Source organism: Littorina saxatilis, linkage group LG2 (assembly GCF_037325665.1).
Source record: "Littorina saxatilis isolate snail1 linkage group LG2, US_GU_Lsax_2.0, whole genome shotgun sequence".
Taxonomy (NCBI): Eukaryota; Metazoa; Mollusca; class Gastropoda; order Littorinimorpha; family Littorinidae; genus Littorina; species Littorina saxatilis.
This window is the reverse complement of record NC_090246.1, coordinates 53,074,405-53,100,049: the sequence shown is the minus strand read 5'-3', so window position 1 is coordinate 53,100,049 and position 25,645 is coordinate 53,074,405. Positions and strand designations below refer to the sequence as shown.

The window sequence follows — 25,645 nt, the reverse complement described above, 5'->3', positions numbered from 1 at the left end:
CCTGGGCGAAATAGGATTACACCTTAAACTTGAAAAAGAGAGGGAACGAAATAAAGCAGTTATCGTAGCGTAGTTGTAAGCCGAACAGCAGACCTGATAGTCATAATTGTTCATCACATTGCACTGGTGTGTATAACCTGGTTCACTTTGGTGCAGCATTCAAAGACCTTTGACTCGGATTAAATTGTGAATGGCGGATGACTTGGATTGAATTGTGAATTGCGGATAATCCTATCATAAAGACAAGCTAAGGTCAATGTAAAAGGTGACGGAACAAAACAGGAAGAGAACAAACAGAACTTTTGATCTCGAATACATTTGTGAATGGTAAAGTACATTGGTATTGATAAAGGGTCCACACAAGCAAAATCAAAGCTGCAAGAGCAAGGTAAAAAGATGACTACAGCGTAAACATTAGAAAATCGGAATAGATTTGTGAAAAACAGATACTTCGAAATTGGCATAACGACTGGGTGTGCAAGGGGAAGTTCAAGGCAAGGTCAAAAGTTAGACGTAAGGCAAGATTAAAAGATCAACTTATGTGCAGACCTGCTAGTGACTGAACCCCCTTCGTATGTCACGCAAGCACAAGACCAAGTGCGCACAGAAAAGATCCTGTAATCCATGGTTCGGTGGGTTATAGAAACACGAAAATACTCAGCATGAGAGATGTTCAACGTGCGGGCTACTTCACCTGCCTAGACCTCGCACCAATTCATTGTAAAGCGCTTAGAGAACGTCAAGCGTTCTATAAATCTCCCATATTATTATTATCATTAAGATAAGAAGAGAGAACCTTTGACTCGGGATATACTTGTGAGGTGCAGAGAATCTAGGTACTATAGACTATACAAATTTGAGGTGGGTCAAAGCGGCGCAGTTATTAACTAAACATTTGTCACTGAATAAATGTGTGAGTGGTATGGCAGAGAATATTTTTATGAGAACGGCTTGGGGAAAAATACGGTATATAAATAAGAATAAGAGAATGTCAGTGGAAGGAGAGAATTGGAAACCTTTCACCCTGCACAAACTTGTTTGAGTGCAGAGGTTATACGTATAAAGACGTTCGATCGAGGGTATGCAGCAGAGTAAAGTCAAGGGCATCGGAAGATGGAGAAGAGAACTGAAAGAGAAACCTTTGACCCGGAAGAAAATGGTGAGTGGCGGGAAAAGGGCGGGCAGTAACTCCTCTTTAACCTGCTTGGATTATTGGAATCCTCGGGGAAATCAGCCAGGGTGATTCTAAGGCCGATGTGGACGTCCAAAGGATTGAGTGCCATAGAGTTGCCTCAGACATGTGAACGACTTGATTGGGGGATCTAACAGCAGTTTAGGAGAAGCTTTTGGTGAGAACTAATCGGAAGGATATCCGTTGTCTGCTTCGCCGTTTCGTTCTCATTGTTAGGCGTCTGTGCTAGCTGTTCCTCTTTTGTGTTGGAATGGAGAAGGCGTTTTTCGAAACTTGTCGAGAATATCCTATCTCTGCCTTTATAGTTGTTTTTCCTGTTGCATTTCTCTGTTTTAGTTTTGTGATAATTTTCGGATGAACCTTATTGAACCCGGTCGTCGAAAGAAAATATTGAATGTTGACATCAGTCCATCGTCTCTTTACATTGAGTTTCAATTTTGGGGGTATTAATCAGTGACAAAATCTGCTGCCTGAAACTGGTAATGATCATCCTCAGAATGCACCAGATTGCACCATTTTGCATCCTTTTTTTCAAAATTTTCCGGGGGGGCATGCCGCCGGACCCCCCTAGCAAGCTAGGCGCTTCGCGCCGTCGGCTCGGCGCTTCGCGCCTTCACACCCATATCTTCACAATATACTTTTGAAAAAAACCAGTCATAAAATGAACTGATCCGCCCCTGCCGCCAGGGGAGACATCCCCCTGGGCCACCACTGGCAACCCCCCCCCCCCCTCCTCTTCGCCTAGTCCGGCCCTGGTCTCTTTCGTTCTTTTCTTTGGGGTTCACGTGCCTAGCGGGACTAGATCTGAAAATGTTTCATTGATTTGCAGATTGGCTGTGCCACTGTTCAAAGCTCCGAATGTTCGTGAGTCATTCCTCTGTCAAGTTGCTGTTTTGTTCTCCATCGCCATCGAGTGACGAATTCATTGGGCACAAAGAGCTATTTAAAGAGGACACAAAGATCAGTGACATGTATAACATATTGCATGTATGCTGCGCAATAAGCACTTGCGCGAGCGTGAGCGTACACACACACACGCGCACGCACACACACACACACACACACACACACACAAACACACAAACACACACACACACACACATACACACACACACACACATACATACACACACATATATAGATCCACTCCCTACACACACACACACACACACACACACACACACACACACTGACGCACAACAACAACAACAATCAGACCAACCAGCTCCGCCACTACCCCCCCTCGTCATCACAAAAAGACAACAAGCCAGAATCAAACAGAAGAAACAAAAGGAGGTCTGATGACCCCGAGTCTAGCAGTACAAGAAGTGGGAGGGTGTTTGCCAGCACTAAATAGGGACAAGGGTCCTCTGGTGTCTCTTTCTCTTTGATGGTCCCCTTCTCAGTGTCCGGACATTAGTCAGAAGTAGCTTTTGTGCTTACACTTTTGTGGGCTTCGGCAAGGAATTGCAAAGGCCCAACTCAAAGAGACGGGGTATTTGGGCGAGGAGTCATGGGGACCCTTCTTTTTCTCCTTTGGTGACTTCTCTCTGGAGTTATGGGCTGTCTTATCGCACACTATACGCAGATTCCATAGCACTACGTAAATGCCTTAAAGTGCTCAGCGCCACTTTGCTGCCTGAAAGTGTTGCTGATCGAACTACTCAAAAATGTACCTTCATGACGCAAGACCTGACGGTGTGTTTCGGCGTTGTTGTGTTGTCATATATTGAAATAATCGGCAGCTTAGTTTGTGTACACTTCAAATTAGGTACACTCCTATTGTTTATTCAATGTTACCTTGACCTGCTGCAAGAAAGATGAGTTTTGAAAATGCTGTTTAACAGTCTGTTTTATTTTTGAATCAGTTTTCCTTTTTCATTCAAGTATGTTGTTCTTGTAATAAACTCAGAGTATGTTCATACATCTAGAAATTAAGTTTAATAGCTTCTCTTTCAGTAGTGCGTTCTTCACAACGAATGTTGCACAAGCGCCTCTTTGTCACCAACAGAAAACGATGTAGAGGTTCTCGGATTTGAGCCTTGAAGATTATACTGTTTCAAGTCATACAGTTTTAAGCTAAGGTCTTCAGTGCCGTAGGAATAGTGACGAGGGAAGATTGACGGGAGGGGATGCCCATCATAGCTTTACAAAGGAATTCAGTTTAAAGCACAAATGTTCCAAAGACACCATGACAAGATCCGTAGCAAATAACGCAAGCACGAAGTAGAGGTCAGCCGCTTTTTACATTTAGTCAAGTTATGACTAAGTGTTTTAACATCGAGGGGGGAATCGAGACGAGGGTCGTGGTGTATGTGTGTGTGTGTGTGCGTGCGTGTAGAGCGATTCAGACCAAACTACTGGACTGATCTTCATGAAATTTGACATGAGAGTTCCTGGGTATGATATCCCCATAAGTTTTTTTCATTTTTTTGATAAATGTCTTTGATGACGTCATATCCGTTGTATTTTCGCCTTACGCGACTTGTTGTCTGTTGTCTCGCTCTAGATTTCTTTAACCTATGGCAGCAGCCTACAGGTCCATCTACCATGTCTTGTGATCTTGCACTTGGCCGTAGGCATCTGGACGGCTCTGACGGTGTCCTGTTCCAGATACTGGCCACGCTTATTGACCGAGCCATTGACATCACTTGACCTGCGTCTTTACAACCGGCGAAGGAGGTTGTCTGGATGCAAGACGAGGAATGTAGCGCGGACCAAAGTGAGAATATTCCAATGATCGTGTGGAGTCACTGGACAATAGTTCCCGCTGTATTATGTAGTTTCACCAACAGAAAAGTTGATGGTAGAAACGACTGTGACTTTGCTGCCACAAACAAATGACAAGAAATATGATATTTTCAGACTTAACTGCTGCGAACAAATGACAAGAAAATTTATATTTTCAGTGACATTTGCAACAAGGTTTACTTTCCAAAATGGACATACAAACTGGGAAAAGTATGTTATGAGGAAACAAACTTTTGATGCGAGAAATGCAGCCCAAAATTCTTTCTTTTTGAACGCTTCTTGTGTATTTAACAAAGGTACCGACCATCGGAGAATACGTAAGGAGGAATCTTCCAAAACGATGTCGAACTAAGGTGTGCTAGAAAGCATGCAACGACTGACCACTATACCACGATGTTGGTAACAAAGGTCCATCTAAAGACGGTCCTAAATTCAGCCCGAAGTCGACTTCGCGAAGTCTTTTTACCGAAAACTTAGTGTTGAAGCTCCGTGCGGCCAGCTTCGCGTAGTATATTTCGCGTAATCGACTTCGCCCAATTCAGGACAGGGTTTACTGCAGACGGTTTGCATCATTTCGGAATATTATTAGTATTTCTGCATCCACGTATTGACTTTCCTTGTTGACCAAACCACGGAGCACAAACTGGACAATCCACCGACCACTTGATCCCTCAAGATGTTAGTGGGCTGGACACGTGGTAACAAAGTGTTGACCGAAGGGCTGATGGTTTGTGTAAAGTCTGCGTCCAGTTGATGAGGTTCGTGCGATTAGCATAAGGTGACACTTGCTCGTTACTGGGCGAAATGAAGCTATTAGTCTTGCCTGTGTAGCAGGAGGTGCGAGTTCTGTGAGTGGAAATTAAAGTTTGCCGGCCAAGTGCAGTTGACAAATTGTGGAGGTTTAAAGCCTGGCCTCAAAGAAAAACGCACAAGAAGCGGTCATTTTTAAACAGTACAGTAATCCTTTGGTTTTTTTTAACGTTGTTCATCTTACCACAGTCACTTTGTTCATCTTGCCACAGTCACTTCGTTGTTTAGATTTCATTTTTAAACCGTCAAACTTGAATAAGAAAAAGGGAAATGTTAGTTATTTGAACTTTAATCACAGGCAAAACAAACATTCACCAGCACGCCGACTTGATTGTCTTGGGATTGGACGGACAAACAAAGAATAATAAGACAATCAACAGAAAACGAACTTATTAGCTCAGTTAAGCGTTGTCTCTTCATTTCCAATATGGAGAGAGTCCAATATTTAAACCATAGTTACAAGTGATTGCTGGTGAGGTAGCGACAAAGAATGTTTTGTAAAGAAACTCGAGTCACCTTGAAATTGTATAGTGTGATTAATACAAAACGCTGCTTATCTTAATCGCACAAGGTGAGCCCAGTTGTCCGTGCCTGTGTGAACTAATAGTCACATAAAAACGCTAGAACTGAACAACGCTTGTTGACGGTGAAATAATAGTTATAAGAAACACAAGAACCAACACAAGGAAAAATTACGTGTTACACAATTAAAAGTATATTTCTGGTTGTTACATTCCAAAAGTGTCTGTACGCTGGAAATGGTAAGAACTTTGATCATCATCCATTCAAATGAAGTGCTTACGAGTACTTTGATTTTTTTTTAAATTAATGATATTTTTTTTGTCGGACATTCATTTCCTTTTTGCATCTGTATTAGTGTTTGTTCTCTACGTTCTTTTTCAGCTACGTGGGTGGGAGGCGCTTACATCAATGGAACAGCAGAAATCATCGTTCGCAGCGGACTTGCTTGGTGCCAGGCTCCCATTGGCTATGCTCTCAGTCTCGTTTTTGGTAAGTTAAATTTAAACTGTTCTTCTCTTAATTACGTGTGTGTGTGTGTGTGTGTGTGTCTGTGGGTGGGAGGGGGGGTTGTGTGTGTGTGTTTGTGTGTTTGTGTGTTTGTGTGTGTTTGTGTTTGTGTGTGTGTGTGTGTGTGTGTGTGTGTTTGTGTGTTTGTGTACGAGTGTGTGTGTTCGTGTGTGCGTGAGCGTGTGTGTGTGTTTGCATGTGTGAGCGTGTGTCTATCAGTCTGTCTGCCTGTCTGTCTCTCTCTGTCATTTTATTTATGTCTCTCTGTGTGTATTTAGTCTTGTTGTCATTTCTTGCTTCGCAGAGACGAGATTGTTTTGTACCTGCATAACCTCACGCACGAATGAATGCCGGTGAATTGATCGTATTTTATTCGACATTTGTCATCCTCTAAATTCTCTATCCGTAAAATAAAAAAAAGAAGAAGTGTACGTTCCACCGCAGAAGTAAAATCAATAGTCTTCCTTCCCTCGTAGAACAAAAGTTAACAAATTGTTTTTGCTTCCTTGAGATTTGTCTTTTTTTTCCAAAGACGTTTTTGGGGCCATGATAACGACTTCATCCCTTTTCTTTTGTATCGTTTAAAGATACCATGCTTCCCATGTAGAACTAGCACGTGCATCCCAATTTTACAAAGGATATGAGCATCCTTTATTTTGCACGCATAGCTGGCTGCTGGCTGTCCAGAGTGGAATGATTCTTGTTGTTGTTGTTGTTGTTGTTGTTGTTGTTGTTGTTGTTGTTGTTGTTGTTGTTGTTGTTGTTGTTGTTGTTGTCATATTGTTGTTGAATTAATTTTGCGGATTGCCACAGGTGACACTTGTATGTATATCCAAGTCTTCTTCTTCTTCGTTCATTGGCTTAGACTCCCACGTTCACTCATGTTTTTATCACGAGTGGATTTTTACGTGTATCACCGTTTTTACCCCGCCATTCAGGCAGCATACGCCGATTTCGGGGGAGGCATGCTGGGTATTTTCGTGTTTCTATAACCCACAGAACTCTGACATGGATTACAGGATCTTTTCCGTGCGCACTTGGTCTTGTGCTTGCACTAGCAGGTCTGCACATAAGTCGACCTGGGAGATCGGACAAATCTCCACTCTTAACCCACCAGGCGGCAGCGACCGGGATTCGAACTCACGACCTCCCGATTAGGGGGCCGAAGTCTTACCACCACGCCACTGCGCCCGTGTGTATATATCCAAGTGACAGTAAGCTCTTACCACATGAAAGAGCTAGAACAGATCTGTGATGGTGAACATAATTGCGAAAGGAATGTTTGGGGTGTTTTTTAAAGGGACAAATTATGTTGTTGTTTAATGGATAAAAAAAAAGTTGCGTCCGTGATCGAGGCCATGATGACGTCTTTATCCCAAATCAATGCATCATCCAACCTTGTTTCGCGTCTGTGTTGTTGTTTTGTTTGTTTTTTAATTGATAAAAAAAAATAGTTGCGTCTTTGATCGAGGCCATGATGACGTCTTTAACCCAAATCAATGCATCATCCAACCTTGTTTCGCGTCTGTGTCATTGAACATTTGTCATCTTGGCGGGTTGACGAGTTAAGGAACTTGCCGGGTACTGAAATTCGAGAAACTTGTTAACACGGCTTCTGAGACGGATCGTTCTGTCAATAAATCAACAGTCTGTGACGTTTCTACAAGGGAAGTGAGCCTTGTTATATAATCACCTAATCGGGCTGTTTTGTGTTTGATTTGTAATTACGTGTAATAAGATTGTCACAGATAATGCCCGACAGAAGTATGGCGTGGGACGTTCCCATGGAGGGGTTCCGGAAATGATGCTTCTTTGGTTGGAGTTATTTCGGAATAGAGCTGTTCGACACCTTTCCTGCCTTAAAGGCACAGCCATTCCCGTGTAACCAGTTCGGCTCATCATCTGAAATCTTGCCACACATTTACATAGAATGAGGCCTTCGCTGCCTTTGGATACACGCCAAAACTCAACAACCTGTGCAAAGTGGGATTATTTCGTTAAGAATGAATTTCTTGAAGGACACTGTGGAATTAATTCTTCATAAAATGATCACTCTGCAGAGCAAGCAGTCTGGATGTTGATTGGTACTTCTTCTCTTCTTCTTTTTGGTTCATGGGCTGAAACTCCCACGTTCATTTATGTTTTTGCACGAGAGGTCTTTTACGTGTATGGCCGTTTTTACACCGCCATTCGGGCAGCCATACGCCGCTTTGGGGGGAGTTGATTGGTACAAGTTTATGCTTTTTATTTTTTTACAGGTGGACTTTTCTTCGCCAACAAGATGCGGACTCAGGGCTATGTCACCATGCTGGACCCTTTCCAACAGAAGTACGGCGGGAGGATGGGGGGACTCATCTATATCCCTGCCCTCATGGGGGAGGTCTTTTGGACCGGCGCAGTCCTATCTGCCCTGGGTGAGCTCTGATGGCTTGTCTGTACCGTGTAACAAAGACGTTAAACGAAGCGTGTGTGTTCTTACGCCTCGTTATTTCCGCTTGACGCTTTCGACTTTCAGGTCACATAGTTTTGAAAGTTTCCAGTGAAGTTCTGTCCTTTTATAAAGGTTGTTGAAATGTAAGGTAAAGAAGAATTTTTTCATTCTTTTTGTGTGTGGAGGATTTAGGGTTTAATGTTTTTATTTTTTTTCTTGTGTTTTTTTCTTCTCTTCTTTTGGCTTGTAGATCGAACCTATGGAAAAATATACAATAATTTGGAATTACCGCGTTTGAGGAAAAGTGAAGACAGGATATTCATAAGAGTGGCTAAGTAGCGGGAAAAAAGAAACAAGAGAGAGAAACAAGAACAAAAAAAGAGTTTTCCTAGGGTAAAAAAAATTTGTATGACAAGAAAAGCTCATGTGTATTTCAAAAATACACTGTAATGATTGACTTACCCTTCCAACAGGCGCCACCCTGTCTGTGATCATGGACATCCCCCCAGAGCCAGCAATCATCGCGTCTTCCATCATAGCGCTGTTCTACACGCTGATTGGAGGACTCTACTCGGTGGCCTACACCGATGTCGTGCAGCTCTTCTGCATCTTCCTCGGCCTGGTACGTGTATGACTTTTGTGGCAAAAGATTTAATAATGTTGTTGTTTTGCACCCTCATGGTGAAACCATTAGGGGCATGTTCCCGGGTATTACCCCGACTTTAGACGAGATACGCAGGTGTATGCGTGTTTAGGTGGTATCAGCCACCTGCACTTATGGCAGACTGACCGAGGTCTTTTATGTGCCACTGTGGTGACAGTACAGTGCTCGACCACCTGAGCTACCCGCATTATTCAGGCAATTTGTTTACGTTTTGTGATGAAATGCATAGAAAATAAGGGCCTGAAACACAAGATGGAAATAAATCATGTTCATACATTAGGCAAGCAGTTATAACAGACACTGCTCAACGAGGGTGTAATACGATACCCACGTCAGCGTGACGTTTCCATAATCCATTTCTGTATTATGAACATGTTAACTTTTTATACATGTAACTTTTACATTTTGATTGGAGCGTAATATAAGGTGTAAGGTCCTGGATCAAAGTCCAAAACTCGGCTGAAAAGCTCAGCAGACTAAAGTTGTAAATGCATTGAATATGTGGGATTTTTTGTGCATTCCTTTTGATCGCTGTTCACAGAGGAGGGGAGAGGAGGGGTACTTTTGATTTTGAGGGATAATGTTCTTTTCGACCTTTCATCATTAAACATTGTAGCACGGAAGGGCACAGAAGAGCACTTTTCATATTCCATTAGAAGGTCGGATGTGCGCACCAAAATGACAGTGTAATTCGGGACTTTTATTTATGGATTTATTTATTATAATTTATGGACTCTTATGTGTCACATATCTTGATCCTCATCAACAGCCTAAAGACCTTGGTTTAACTCTACGTGAATGACTGATTTAAAGAAGCCAAGAATCAAGAATCAAAGAAATCAATCCCCACATGGGTAATTTTGCTTTTTGAATTGCAGTGGGTCAGCCTGCCGTTCGTGAATGACTGATTGAAAGTAGCCAAGATTAAAACAAATGAATCATAACATGAGTAATTTTGCTTTTTGACTTTCAGTGGGTCAGCCTGCCGTTCGCCATGACGAACGAAGCGGTCAGCCCGCTGTCCACTAACGCCACAGAGCTGTGGATCAAGACTGTTGATCCCGTACACACAGGGTACTACATCGATTGCTACCTCGTCCTCATCTTCGGTGGTATACCATGGCAGGTGAGAGAGAGAGAGAGAGAGAGAGAGAGAGAGAGAGAGAGAGAGAGAGAGAGAGAGAGAGAGAGAGAGAGAGAGAGAGAGAAAGGGAGAGAGACAAGATAAGACAAGACAATGGTTTATTTCCATTGTCCCCTGGAAAGGGGGTAATATATACGGTAACAACTTGTTGTAAAGCTTGCAGCGTAGAAAACATGAAATAAGATGTACATGTCTCTAACTCTAATTTTACAAAGTAGGTTTCGACCAGGTGGATGGGAATCATTAATGTGCTAATGGAACATTTCATACGTAAAATATTAGTGAAGCGATGCATCCTTAGCAATCAAATTTTCAGTAAGATTTTCTCTAATTCACAGTGCATAAAACAGGTATGCAGCAAGATTACGTCTGAGAGGTTCATATCTGCATTATAACAATTCGATATAGTCTTCGTGACTGCAGACAACCACATTCAGAGAGAGAGAGCTCGAGAGAGGGGGGGGGGGGGCGTAGATGGAGCATTTTGGGGCCCGGTAGCTCAGTTGGTAGAGCACTAGACTTGTGATCGAAAGGTCGCAGGTTCGAATTCGGGCCGGGACGGACACGGGTCAACTTTATGTGCAGACCCAGAGACGGAAGCCATGTCCCACCCCCGTGTCATCACAATGGCACGTAAAAGACCTTGGTCATTCTGCCATAAGTGCAGGTGGCTGAATACACCTAAACACGCAGACACTTGGGTAGCGCGACTCCGTTGCTGCTAGCTTTCCACTGGGAGGAAGCGACCCGAATTTCCCAGCGATGGGACAATAAAGCAATGAAAATGAAAATGAAATGAAAAATGATTATTGCTGTTATGTTTTGGTCAATCGTGAGAGGTTTTGGGTGATATAATTGCTCATAGACAAACATAGAATTAGAATAAGAGAAGCAGATTCTTCTCATGAACGAGTCTGAAAAAAACTGAGCCTTGTTTCAGTGTGTGACACCGCTTCCGTGTGGCGAGCTCTTGGGTATGCCGTAGTATTAGAAGAGATTGAAGAATAAGCTTTTTTTTTTTAATGCACAAGCCGCATGCAATCAACTTTTGTTTGTTTGAATAGGAACAAGAGACTGCATGTGAGAAGAAGAAGAACAAGATAACAATGAAAATGTGACCCTCCACCACGAAATGAGTCGCATGTCACCTCGCGCGGTTCTGCGCTAGGCTTAATATAAGTCCGGGGAGTGTCTGGTAACAGTGTGAGGGTCACCTTAGTCACAGGCTTATAACTCACACATTTTTCGCTCTTTTCTAAAAACGGTTTTCACCACTGGATAGAGCATAAAAAAACTCTGTATGAAAATGTAAAAATATGAAAATCATGCAAAGGTGACATGTGACTCATTCCGTGGTGGAGGGTCACAAATGTACTCTCGGTCCTTATTCGTAATTTATTGTTCGTGTTTCTGGTGTTACTTTTGTTTGTTTTGTTTGTTTATTTTTGTTTTGTAGGTGGGTGTTTTTTTTATCGGTTTTTGTTTTTTGTTTGTTTGTATTATGGTGAGGTTGATTTTTATTTTACTCGACTTCGTCGTTGTTACTGAACAGACGATGTTGGTGGTTTGGGCTGTGTTGTCGGTTAGAAATAGTCAACAAACAAAGTCAAAGGTTAACAAATTACCAGAGTATGCCTAACTTTTGCCAACAGGTGTATTTCCAGCGTGTTTTGTCCGCCAAGTCGGCCTACAACGCTCAGCTGTTGTCGTACATTGCTGCTTTTGGCTGTATCATCATGGCGCTGCCCGCCATGCTCTTTGGTGCCGTTGCAGCCGAAACAGGTGAGAAAAATGTTGTATTTCTTTTTCGTGAGTCCTTCGTCTCTGTTTCTATAAGTTTTGGATTGTTATTTCTAAACGAGTGACTTGCATTATTTGGGCTCGACACAATTTTTAGTGAAACTGAAGTATATAACCGAAGAAAAACAAACAGACAGAAAGTTATACAAAACAAGGAGAAAAAGGAGATGAAACAGCTGAGCTACCCATACTCATTCACTTCTTTGCGCCCATATGCTGTTATCATTTCTTTTCCCCACGCATTCCTCACGACATTTTGGTGCTTGCTTTTTACAGTGATAGACCTAAAAATAGTTTCAAACATTGAGACTGCCGTGTGAACTAAGAAAGGAAACAAACTTGCATCAGACACGGGCAAATCAGACTCTCCAATAACTTTCCATTCTCGTTTTTTGATTCTGACTTTTGGAACGAGAACAGTAAGTTTATCTGTTTTTGAATTTCGGTCCTGGATAACTATATCGGTTGAAGGAACAGAAAAGGAGCAGGAGACAGCAGGTGAGAAGAACAAGAACCAGATAACCATACAAATGTACTCACCAGATAACCATACAAATGTACTCACCAGATAACCATACAAATGTACTCACCAGAAACACGAACAATAAGAACACGAATAAGGACCAGTTTCGGCGTATGTCTTCGTCTGCGAAAACACCGAGAGAAAAATAAAAAGGAGAAACGACAGAAAGAGAAAGAAGACAATGAGTAAAGAAGAAGACAAACAGCAAATAACGTTATACAAAAAAAAGCTACGTTAAAAAAAATAACCAAACCAAACTTGCTTCTCCTCACCCAGACTGGAACGCCACGGAGTACGACGGCCCGATTCCCATCCCCAACGACCGGCTGAACCTGATCCTGCCCATGTGCCTGCAGTTCCTGTGTCCGCCCATCGTGTCCTTCCTGGGGCTGGGCGCCGTGTCCGCTGCCGTCATGTCCTCCGCTGACTCCTCCATCCTATCCGCCTCCGCCATGTTTGCCAGGAACATCTACAAGCTCATCTTCCGTCAGAAGGTACGCTAGGGGCTATCTAGTAGTAAACAACATTCTATCCTGTTTTATCGTTCACGTTCCTGATCTTAAAAGCGCTGTACTGGTAAGCACACCAACGCTCCCTGTGTGGCTATCATGTTCAAATATTTGTCTGAGTTTGAGTGTATCTTTGGGGGTAGGCGTTTCATGTGATCTTGTCTGGCCATTTCTGTCCTGTAGATTATCATCGAACATGAAACCCCCCGCGGGTTAGGGGGAGTCCCATATTGGTTGGGACGAGAAAGAATTTACCCGATGCTAACCAGCATGTCGTAAGAGGCGACTAACAGGTTCTGTTTCTCCTTTTACCCTTGTTAAGTGTTTCTTGTATAGAATATAGTCAATGTTTGTGAAGATGTTAGTCAAGCAGTATGTAAGAAATGTTACGTCCTTTGTACTGGAAACTTGCATTCTCCCAGTAAGGTCATATATTGTACTACGTTGCAAGCCCCTGGAGCAATTTTTTGATTAGTGCTTTTGTGAACAAGAAACAATTAACAAGTGGCTCTATCCCATCTCCCCCCTTTCCCCTATCCCATCTCCCCCCTTCCCCCGCCGCGATATAACCTTGAATGGTTGAAAACGACGTTAAACACCAAATAAAGAAAGAAAGAAAGATCGAACATGAAGATTTGTCTTTGTGTTGGTTTCAGGCCTCTGAGATGGAGATCATCTGGGTGATGCGGGCCGCCATTTTCGGGACGAGCGCCATGGCTCTGGCCACCGCCCTGACCGTGTCTTCCATCTACGAGCTCTGGTTCCTCTGCGCCGACTTCGTCTACATCATCATCTTCCCGCAGCTCGTCTGCGTCATCTACGCCGGCGACACCAACACCTACGGCTCGCTGGCCGGCTATATCGTGGGGCTGTTCTTCCGCCTGGGGGGAGGCGAGCCCTCTATGCACCTGGAGCCCATCATCAAGTACCCGTGGTACGACGAGGAGAATAAGTTCCAGCTCTTCCCCTTCAAGTCCTTCTCCATGCTGATCTCTCTCGGCACCATCATTGGCGTGTCGCTGCCGCTCAAGTACTTGTTCGAGGCCGGCATCTTCCCGCGGCGGTACGACATCTTCATGTGCATCGTCAACATCCCCGAGGAGAACATCGTCCTGGCTTCCCGAGACGGCATGGACGAGCGGACCAGTATAGCCTCTTTCGGCAAGGACGTCAACGGCAAGGTCAACCCTGCGCTCAAGGTCTCGCAGGAGGACCTCATCGGGGACCACGGCTACGACAGCATTGAACGCGACGAGAAGCCCAAGCTGACTCACAAACTCTCCATCTCGGGCCAATAGTCAACTGCTGTTCGTTAGCTACATCTCTGCTTTTTTTGTTGGTGGCGTGCGTCATTATGGGTGTGTCTACAGTCTACGCTGATATTGACTTCAGGATACATCACAAGGAAATATTGCCGGAAAAGTCTTCATCTAGGGCAAGAGAGAGCAGCTGGTTTTAGTTCAGTGCTCGCTCATGATCCGCTTCCGTGTACGTCTGTACATTCCAGGTCGGTTCTGAGGCTCGGATGGAAAGCCTGATTGACTCCCCATCTCGAGCTAATAGCCAGATACTGCATCCTGGCTCCGCGCTGTCAATAGCAGTATACTTCATTTGAACTGTGCTGGATTATTCTTATTTGATGCTCCTGATTCGCGGGATTTTCAACTGTGTGGAATATTGTTGTGTTTAGGGAAGTTTTAAACTTGAGTAGTTCTTCTTTACGCCACCTGCCTCGCTATTATGAACAGCGTCGTATGATTAGAGAAGATGGTGTACACTTTGAATACCTGATGCTTGTATCAGATCTCCCTTCTGATCATCAAAGTTCGTGAAGGTGTGCTCTTACGTTAACAACGGTGGCGTTTAGTATAACATAACACCGCCAATAGAGGGAAATGTCCTTCAACTGTTCCACAATAGTCTACTGGTTGTTTCTGACAATTTAGAGGAAAAGGCAGGAATGGCTGCTTCTGTGTAAGTCACCGATCATTAATCATTAGTTGCCAATGATAAGCACCTTCTGTGACGGATTTCTCGCTAGCGTGGCTGTCTGGGCCAATTGTGTGCATTCAGCAAGTGTGAGTGACAACGTTCACTGCTAATAAGTAATCTGCTACTAGCAAAAGGAGCCTGCTTCAGTAGCGAAACAGAGTGGTAGAAGGAGAGGTGCAAGAGCTTGTGTATTTACAACTAAGAGGGGTGTGTGTGGCCAAGACATCTTGAAATTCTGCCCATGTTCTCACTGAATAAAAAAAAAGCATTTCTGGAAGCACGTTAACAGTACCAAGGAATTGTCCATAAATTATACTCCTGAAAGACGCCACAGGAAAAGTATTTTAAAACACGAGTTTGTCGTAACATTTGCATTGAAGTCCACACCTTCGTCTACTAACATTTCAATGCAGGCGAATAGCACGACAGTCCAAAAGTATTATGTGAGTGACAAAGGTTGTCCATGAGAATGTCAAAACCAGTAGTATCGAAAAAAAAACATTGGCTTTTATCATTGCTGTAAAAAAAAAAAAAAGGGGGGGGGGGGGTGGGGGCTGAAAAATACGCCTGCACCAAAAATGGTGTTAAGCGTGATATCATGTTGTCAACATTCCAGATAGCTGTTCCACCTAGCCGAAAAATAATTGTCAAGAGAGCTCATTGAATGTATTGCAATGGACAGCGTTTGGTGTGAGATTGAGGAATACTTATGAACCTCTGAACACGGAATGTGTTGTGTTATGTAGGGTGTTCATTGTTGGAACCTGATTACAATTTGACAGTATTGTATTGTCTGTATATCACTAGTGCTTTAAAATCCTAGGTATTTTAAATTGCTTGTACATTGTTCTGGTGTGTGTGTGGGGGGGGTGTATGTGTGTAAGTGTGTGTGTGTGTGGTGTGTGTGTGTGTGTGTGTGTGTGTGTGTGTGTGTGTGTGTGTGTGTGTGTGTGTGTGTGTGTGCTTGTCTCTGTATCTATTTACGTACCGTTATTGTTGAATGTCTGTATCAGTTACTTTTTGCGCGCGTGTGTGGATGTGGGTTTTGGAGTGTTCCGTGTTTAATCATTACTTTCTGATCTTTGTGTGACTGTTTCTATGTCTGTTCATTTGCTCTGTCGAGAAACTATTGAGCAATTTTACAATACACTTTTGTAGAAACGAATATTGTAGTCCAACCCTTACACTGTAATGTAACGTGTGTTTTGTGTGTGCTAGCAAGGTAGGTATATATATTTTTCGGGGGGGGGGGGGGGGCAATTGAGCGTTGGTTTGGGTTGAGAAAAAGGATGGATGTATTTTTCTTATTTGTTAGATGGTATTCTAAGACTGTTTTATCGATGTATTGCGTGTAGCTAGGTAGCTGTGATATTATCGATCGGTACTGTTCCTTATCACCCCTCTCGTATAGGCCTTATTGGGTTTGGAAAATAGCTGAGAGTTTATTGAAGATAGCTAGCTTCCTTCCTTCCTTCCTTCCTTCCTTCCTTCCTTCCTTCCTTCCTTCCTTCCTTCCTTCCTTCCTTCCTTCCTTCCTTCCTTCCTTCCTTCCTTCTTTCCTTCCTTCCTTCCTCCCTTCTTTCCTTCCTTCTTCCCTTTCTGTCTCCCTTCCTTCCTTCCTTCGTTATATACTTCTTTCCATCCTTCTATCCTTCCTTCCCGTGCAAACGATCATGTATACCATCTCAAATGTTAGGCTTGTTTCATGTGCTTAGGAAATTCTTCCAGTCAGTTGCACACATACTCAAACTCTACGGCCCCACCTGCATTCTGTGCAAGGTATGATTTTTTTCTGAGTTAATTTTGTAGTGGACAACAAAAAAGTCTGAATTAGTACGGGAATCAACTAGACAGTTGGGCGGGGATGTAGCTCAGTCGGTAGCGCGCTGGATTTGTATCCAGTTGGCCGCTGTCAGCGTGAGTTCGTCCCCACGTTCGGCGAGAGATTTATTTCTCAGAGTCAACTTTGTGTGCAGACTCTCCTCGGTGTCCGAACACCCCCCGTGTGTACACGCAAGCACAAGACCAAGTGCGCACGAAAAAGATCCTGTAATCCATGTCAGAGTTCGGTGGGTTATAGAAACACAAAAATACCCAGCATGCTTCCTCCGAAAACGGCGTATGGCTGCCTAAATGGCGGGGTAAAAAACGGTCATACACGTAAAATTCCACTCGTGCAAAAAACACGAGTGTACGTGGGAGTTTCATCCCACGAACGCAGAAAAAGAAGAACTAGACAGTTGAGCTTTGGTATGTGTACAAGTTCTTTCTTTATTTGGTGTTTAACGTCGTTTTCAACGACGAAGGTTATATCACGACGGGATGTGTACAAGTCGGAGGATGTTCTTATCCCATGTCAATAAAACAACATCTGTGATGGTTGACACGGGAAGGAAGATACCCTTAGCGGTGCACAGATTGAAATATTCCCTAGAATTTACTTTATCGTACTCAACTATCTTGAACCCATTCGTAGTCTGCACAAGTGTACTCTGATCGCATATCGTTAGATCAATCACGTATTGTGTCTATCTGTCAGATATTTTCCTCTTCGATGGTATAATATTGTTATATTCTGTGTTGTTTGGGATTTACGGTTTGATATTTGGCTGTACTAAGTGCAGCTGAGAGCTCATCATTGTAAATGTGATATGACTTTTATACAGATTTATCGCGTTTTTACAGTCTAGTGTGTGTTCTAAATATTACGTGTAAATGGTTGCGTTGACGTTAGCGACATAACCAGTTTGCTATTATTTCTGCCTAGAATTTTCTTTCTTGTTAAAGGACAGCTGATTTTGAGACATGCCTGATATATATTCGGTTCTTTAAGTGTATGTTGAACGGATGATGAGTTTCTTGGTGTATGTGTACATTTAGCTGGCTAACTGATGATTGATTTTTGCTTCGACTGTTGATTGTTTGGTTTTGTTACTTGTTATTTCAGTCTGCGTGTCTTTCTACTGCATTCCACTGAGATATACTTTAATGCTGACACCACTGAACCTGGACAGCCATGCGTTAAGGTATTCAAACTGCCGAAATTGCGTGTGACCCTCGCATTTAAGTGTCACTTTGGAGAAGTTTGTTTTATGTGTGTATTTCTTGCGTGCTTTATGCTGTAATTTGTTAAGAACTGGTTACTGAGTTTAAATTTGACCAACAATTGACGTCGATTGTTATTGGAATCTTAAAGCAAAAATCAATTTCAATTAAAAAAGAAATTAAATGTTGATTTGAATTTTTCTTCTTCGCCCCCCCCCCCCCCCCCCTCTCTCTCTCTCTCTCTCTCTCTCTCTCTCTCTCTCTCTCTCTCTCTCTCTCTCTCTCTCTCTCTCTCTCTGTCTCTGTCTCTCTGTCTCTGTCTCTCTCTCTCTCTCTCTCTCTCGCACAAAGGCATATGTCATGCATTGTTGTTTCATCCAAATATGATTCCATGCTACATGTATCTTGTTTCTTTCTATTCAATTTCTTTATTCAAAAATACTATCTGCATATCTGTAAAAAAAAAAAAAACCAGAAAAACAGAAAGTGAAGTTGCAACTCATTCCATTATGCCCTATCCAACTTTGAAGAAAAAATTATACAATGCATGCCCCCAACAAAAATCAGATAATGAGTGCTTGAATTCGAAATGGATGGGGGGCGGGGATGTAGCTCAGTCGGTAGCGCGCTGGATTTGTATCCAGTTGGCCGCTGTCAGCGTGAGTTCGTCCCCACGTTCGGCGAGAGATTTATTTCTCAGAGTCAACTTTGTGTGCAGACTCTCCTCGGTGTCCGAACACCCCCCGTGTGTACACGCAAGCACAAGACCAAGTGCGCACGAAAAAGATCCTGTAATCCATGTCAGAGTTCGGTGGGTTATAGAAACACGAAAATACCCAGCATGCTTCCTCCGAAAGCGGCGTATGGCTGCCTAAATGGTGGGGTAAAAACGGTCATACACGTAAAACTCCACTCGTGCCAAAAACACGAGTGTACGTGGGAGTTTCAGCCCACGAACGCAGAAGAAGAAGAAGAAGAAGAAGAAATGGATTTTGGTCGGGGACAGCAATTCAGAGAAAAAGAACAGAGACAATTGCATGCACCATCCGTTGTGAGTGAACGTGATAGAATTGTTTTGTATAGTTGCACGCCATCGCTTTCATTGTTGAAGCGTCCTATTCCTTTTAGGACTGTCACTAGATGTCCAAATATTTCTGTTGATGAAGACTCGAGAAACGTATGGAGAGCCATTTACGCCAATTATTTCACTGTAAGAGTAGGAAATTGTCCCCGACAAAAAGTATGGAAGGCATAAGTTGCCAAACGTTATGATCGTTGATGTGTTGTTGAATACCGTGTTGCTGTCGAGTGTAAGGCTGAAGGAAGAAAATGCGTTCAAGAATGATAATGTTCATATAATATGCAAAATATATGAGAGTGTAAGAACCAGAACCGAAGGTTGTGACTCTGTGTGGCTGATATTAAAATCAGTATCTCGCAATATTCCTCGACAGAATGTTTCTTCTTTGTTTATAAACCCATTCCATGTAAGCCCCATAATGTTTTTTTGACAAGTATCAGACTGACAGCAATATGTTTGTGCTTATTTTTTTGCTAGAGATTTCACATTTGAGTGCATGCCCACTACACAGTTCTCATGCTTGAAAATAAACCCCTCAAGTTGGAAAAAACGTGCATTGTGTACACAGTATTTATTGACATTACTAATGCTCGTGAGCAAAATAAATCATCCTGTGTTCTAAACAGCTTACTATAGATTGATTAAAACAGATGCAAACTGTTCCGTATTCTAGTCACAATGACCTAACATTCCGAGTCAAGACATATACTTTGATCACTGGAACACTGTTGTTTTCTTCCTTTCTTGTAGCAGCCTTTACTCAGTGTAAAGAGCCGTTTCTCGTAGCAGCCTTAACTTAATGTTGGCAATGTTTACCATCCACCACCCCCACTAGTTTCCTGTAGTGTGTTTGTGTGTGTGTGTGTGCGTGCGTGCGTGCGTTCCTGCGTGCGTGTGGTTGCGCTTGTGTGTGTGTGTGTGTGTGTGTGTGTGTGTGTGTGTGTGTGTGTGTGTGTGTGTGTGTGTGTGTGTGTGTGTGTGAGTGTGTGAGTGGGTGTACACTAACGAGAAGAGAACATCATTAATAGCGAGTGGGAGGGATGAGAGGCAGTGAAAGGGTCTGTTTCGTCGCGTTCTCTGCGCCTTTCGTATGTCCAACGTCCGAGTGACCACTCTTTGTTTGGGTGTTTCAATCGTCATTTGATGTAGTGTTAAATACTGCAATGGCTTGACCACGCCACATATAGTAAATACATTTTTATTTATCGGTAAGCCCCATAAAAAAATGAAAGGTCTACAAAATAAACGACGAACAAGACTGCAACTAGTTTTAGATGACTGCCAATGAAAGGTTCTATTTCGTCTTGTTCTCTACTCCTTTCATTTGTCCATCATTGGAGTGCACACTCTTTTTAGTCCGTAATTCAGACGGCAGTCGTGGTGACAAAAGTGACTCTAACGGATTGAACACCACTCAGTTAGTATATTCTGAGTATCTATAACCTCTATTTACAAAAGTGGAAGGTTTTCAGAATGTGACTAGGATACTCCTTTTCTAAGTTTGCGTGCCTCTTGTGTGGATCTATTAGAAATCTAGTGTACTACTTCGATGTTAGAATGAAAAATGTTACTGTGTATTTCCTTTGTTCTGTGATGTACATCAAATGGTACAGTGTACATATGCGTTGTGCATTTATCATGTCGTGCGGAGAAGCATGTACAGTACTGGCTGTACAGTTAACTGACCTATGAGTACTGTTATGTATATGTGTGCGCTGTACTGATACCTGTTCTGTATGTAGTGAGTTCCGAGTGTAGTGAAGCAAAGCGATGACGATTAAAATGTTCATCATGATCTCTGTGTGTGTGTGTGTGTGTGTGTGTGTGTGTGTGTGTGTGTGTGTGTGTGTGTGTGTGTGTGTACGTGTGTGCGTGCGTGCGTGCGCGCGTGCTTGCGTGTGTGTGTGTGTGTGCGTGCGTGCGTGCGCGTGTGTGTGTGTGTGTGTGTGTGTGTGTGTGTGTGTGTGTGTGTGTGTGTGTGTGTGTGTGTGTGTGTGTGTGAATATGCGTGTGTGTGTGGGTAGTTTGGTAAGTCGTGGTGAAGGTGTCAGATAAGTTTAGAAAAGATCTGCGTTTCAAAGGCTAAGCACACAATAATATAAGCTCATTAATCAATGAATTAATGTTATAGGCAAACAAAATTTGAAAGGCCTATTTTGGTCAGGGTTGTTTTTGTTTTCGGTCTTTTGTTTACATTTAGTCCAGTTTTTGTCTCTTTAAATAGATTTGACAATTTCAAACATCATATAACCAAGTCTTCTCTCTTTTGCCTCAAGTCAGCCGCGTCTGTATGCCAATTCTGTCCATCGGCAAAATGTGAGCACTCGCCACTGTGCAGATTATGTCGCTGCTCATTTGGGCTTTGGGCACAATCGATCTTTTGAACGAAACAATAAGCATTAAAGAATTGCCAGCTCCAACACTTTAAAAGAAACAACGCCTTCAGTTCAAAAGTACTCGTTCTTTTCTCCTTGTTTCTTCCGTTCCGACAAAATGCTCAGAAAAATCGATAAACAAGTCGCGTGAAGCGATATAATAACATTTAGTCAAGCTGTCAGCATGAAAGTAACAGATTAACACCAACAAACAGTGATCGCCGAGACTGTATTTAAGATAGTCTCGACTAACCACACCCAAAGACTGAGACGGGTCATGCTCGTCTACGCGTAGCGTGCAAACGCAGTACTTAGGCCTACCAAACCTTTTTTTTCTGTAATTCTGAGCACATCTTTAAAGTATACATGACATATGTATATATATTTGAATTCAGGAGAAATTGAGGAATACGATGTAATTATTTTTTAATCTGTTAGTGAAAATGTGATTTTAATGACAACTTTAATTAGCAAACTAATTAATTAGTTTTTAAGCCTCCAAGCTGAAATGCAATACCAAAGTCTGGGCTTCGTCGAAGATTACTTGACCAACCAAAATATCAACCAATTTGGTTGAAAAATGAGGGCGTGACAGCTAGTGCTGCCTCAACTTTCGCAAAAAGCCGGATATGACGTCATCAAAGACATGTATCGAAAAAATTCAAAAAATTCAGGGGATATCATATCCACGAACTCTCATATGAAATGTCATAAAGATCGGTCCAGTAGTTTTCTCTGAATCGCTCTACTGCACACACACACACACACACACACACACACACACACACACACACACACACACACACACACACACACACACACACACACACACACACACACATACACCACCACCCTCGTCTCGATTCCCCGTCTATGTTGAATCATTTAGTCAAAACTTGACTACATGTAAAAAGATGACGTCAGAAATGTGAAAAGCAATTCTTCTATGTGTTAGTTTATGGGTTGTTGTTTTTTGTTGCTGGGTGGTGTTGTTGTTGCTGGTTGTTTTTTTGTTTTTAAATCTAAACAGTAATTACGAATCCGTTAGGTATTCCACAGGTCATGCCATGTTTTGCAAGCCTTATAGTTGTTGTTGTTGTTCTGTATCATCATTGTTTCCTCTCAGTCGACATACGTGTTGAGAGTTAACGCGAATACAGCTAAGATAATTGTTCTGCTTTTGAATACAAATATTACAATGGTCGGAGGTGACCTCGCACCCGTAAAAAACCCACTTAGTTCTGTCTTCTCTCTTTCTTGACTGGTATGTGCGTCCCAGCCAACTTTCAGACACATCAGGGATGAAAAAGGACATCAGAAATCTGAATTTCCCACTGATCCCAAATGAATGTTTCAGGGAGTTGCCAGCAGGGACCGGTAACTGCGCTGATTCTGTTAACAAGTGTTTCCCTTTGCCCGCCGCTTGGTGGTGCTGTCAACGCGTCTCTGGAAAACTCGGGGCACCAATTTCCTTCTTCATTGATTCTTGCAAAACGCCGCTGGGGGGAGAGAGGCAGGGAAGGGGGGGGGGGGGGAGGGTGCAGTTGGAGGAAGGGAGGTAAGAGGGGAAGGGGAAAGAGCCGGCGGAAAGATACGGTCTTCATACAACTCCTCTCCTCTCTCCAAGCACGCCTGCAAATTCGCCGCTAATTCGTGATGGCAGGGCTAAATTTCGGCGATAATTCGCCGAAGCGGGATAATGCACCGACGGCGTGACTGAACGGCGGTGTGGAGGATTTCCGCGGACAGAAGAGCGTCGTGGGGAAAAGCTCTGCTGGGGCTTAGGCCTGTCTGAGGGAGGAGGGGATGTCAATGGTGGAGGGGAAAAATGAGCAGTGAGGATAGTCTATGATTCATTGTTGGTTATGGACGCGTGGGTGCTGTTGTGGCTGATTCAGAGGTAGTCATAATATTAATCAATGAATCAATCAATGAGGCTTATATCGCGCATATTCCGTGGGTACAGTTCTAGGCGCTGTGCAGTGATGCCGTGTGAGATGAAATTTTATACGGCCAGTAGATTGCAGCCATGTCGGCGCATATTTACCTTTCACGGCCTTATTCCAAGTCACACGGGTATGGTAGACAATTATTAATTGTGCCTAAGCAATTTTGCCAGGAAAGACCCTTTTGTCAATCGTGGGATCTTTAACGTGCACACCCAATGTAGTATACACGGGGGGTGGTTCGGACACCGAAGAGAGTCTGCACACAAAGTTGACTCTGTGAAATAAATTTCCGCCGAACCTGGGATCGAACTCGCGCTGACAGCGGCCAACTGAATACAAATCCAGCGCGCTACCAACTGAGCTATATCCCCGCTTGAATGTGTTATCAGTATTAGGAAATGTACCTTGAAGAAGCGACTAGGGTTCGAAATACAGGTTGATTGAAAGAATAGGTTTTAGTGTGGATTTTCAAAACATTATTTTTCGAATATTGAAAGAATTAACTTCAAGTTTTTCTCGGTTAACATCCTGTCTGTCCAGCAGGCAGCTCGTGTAATCCTGTATTCTGCACTCACCTCCCTTGCACTATGACACACACAATCATCAAACGGTGGATGCCCTCTCACTACAACATACTTGGTAATGAAACCCCTGATCATGAGACAATCTCCAATTTAGAGCAGGAGGGCGCCCACAAAGAAGCCGAGATCAACAGAAAGACCGAACGGTAGAGCAATTGGCTGTAGCAGCACTCAAGATACACTTAGTCAGGATAATCCATATATTCTTGCTGGATCTGAGCTGGTAACAGTCTTCATCCCCCAAAAAGAATTTTCGATCACAGGATCCAAGCCCTAACAACTGAGTTATTCGCAACAACAGCATCTACACCACAACCGGAAAGACCCTTATCGTCTGGCTGCTAGAACTAAGGAGGCGATAACCCTCGGAATTCGGATTCAGCCAGGTAACAACCGCGTAGACAATCATCTCGACGGCCAATCTCCGCATCGGCCTGTCCAGTCAATGTCCTAGTCAGGTCAGTAACATGACCACAGAATATCTCCTGCGAATATTCTGTCCGACAGGGGGCTCTCATGCAACAAATTTGGGCAGTTGAGTCACCGGTCACTCTGGTAGCATAAAGCACTCTTGGCGAGCATTTCTTTTCGTGAAGAAGGTCGGCGTATTCGTCTGAGTATTTGAGGAAAAGAAAGAATAAAATGTAAATGAGGACGAGAATGAGGAGGAGGAGGAGAAGGAGCAAAAGGAATACGAGGAGGAAGGAGGAGAACGACCAGAAGGAAGACGACGAGGAAGACAAGGAGGAACAAGTCGCGTAAGGCGAAAATACAACATTTAGTCAAGTAGCTGTCGAACTCACAGAATGAAACTGAACGCAATGCCATTTTTCAGCAAGACCGTATACTCGTAGCATCGTCAGTCCACCGCTCATGGCAAAGGCAGTGAAATTGACAAGAAGAGCGGGGTAGTAGTTGCGCTAAGAAGGATAGCACGCTTTTCTGTACCTCTCTTTGTTTTAACTTTCTGAGCGTGTTTTTAATCCAAACATATCATATCTATATGTTTTTGGAATCAGGAACCGACAAGGAATAAGATGAAAGTGTTTTTAAATTGATTTCGACAATTTAATTTTGATAATAATTTTTATATATTTAATTTTCAGAGCTTGTTTTTAATCCAAATATAACATATTTATATGTTTTTGGAATCAGAATATGATGGAGAATAAGATGAACGTAAATTTGGATCGTTTTGTAAAAAAAATATTTTTTTTACAATTTTCAGATTTTTAATGACCAAAGTCATTAATTAATTTTTAAGCCACCAAGGTGAAATGCAATACCGAAGTCCGGGCTTCGTCGAAGATTACTTGACCAAAATTTCAACCAATTTGGTTGAAAAATGAGGGCGTGACAGTGCCGCCTCAACTTTCACGAAAAGCCGGATATGACGTCATCAAAGACATTTATCAAAAAAATGAAAAAGATGTTCGGGGATTTCATACCCAGGAACTCTCATGTCAAATTTCATAAAGATCGGTCCAGTAGTTTAGTCTGAATCGCTCTACACACACACACACACACACACACAGACACACACACGCACATACACCACGACCCTCGTCTCGATTCCCCCCTCGATGTTAAAACATTTAGTCATAACTTGACTAAATGTAACAAGTCGCGTAAGGCGAAAATACAATATTTAGTGAAGTAGCTGTCGAACTCACAGAATGAAACTGAACGCAATGCCATTTTACTCGTAGCATCGTCAGGCCACCGCTCATGGCAAAGGCAGTGAAATTGACAAGAAGAGCGGGGTAGTA

General features: G+C 42.9%; 2 protein-coding genes across 2 annotated transcripts in view; both read left to right on the top strand.

Moving 5' to 3' along the window:
• Nucleotides 1-15,388, top strand: part of LOC138959226 (high-affinity choline transporter 1-like) — a 46,433-nt gene extending 31,045 nt beyond the window's left edge. The window contains exons 3-9 of the mRNA XM_070330620.1: nt 5,657-5,764; nt 8,041-8,196; nt 8,687-8,835; nt 9,851-10,003; nt 11,674-11,803; nt 12,621-12,838; nt 13,510-15,388. Coding sequence (XP_070186721.1) covers nt 5,657-5,764; nt 8,041-8,196; nt 8,687-8,835; nt 9,851-10,003; nt 11,674-11,803; nt 12,621-12,838; nt 13,510-14,151 — 1,556 coding nt within the window. The 3' untranslated portion in view covers nt 14,152-15,388. The remainder of the gene's footprint in view (nt 1-5,656; nt 5,765-8,040; nt 8,197-8,686; nt 8,836-9,850; nt 10,004-11,673; nt 11,804-12,620; nt 12,839-13,509) is intronic.
• The window catches only part of LOC138959231 (Golgi-specific brefeldin A-resistance guanine nucleotide exchange factor 1-like), a 273,649-nt gene that overhangs the window by 211,869 nt on the left and 36,135 nt on the right, over nt 1-25,645 (top strand). The gene's annotated exons all lie outside the window — the stretch shown is intronic.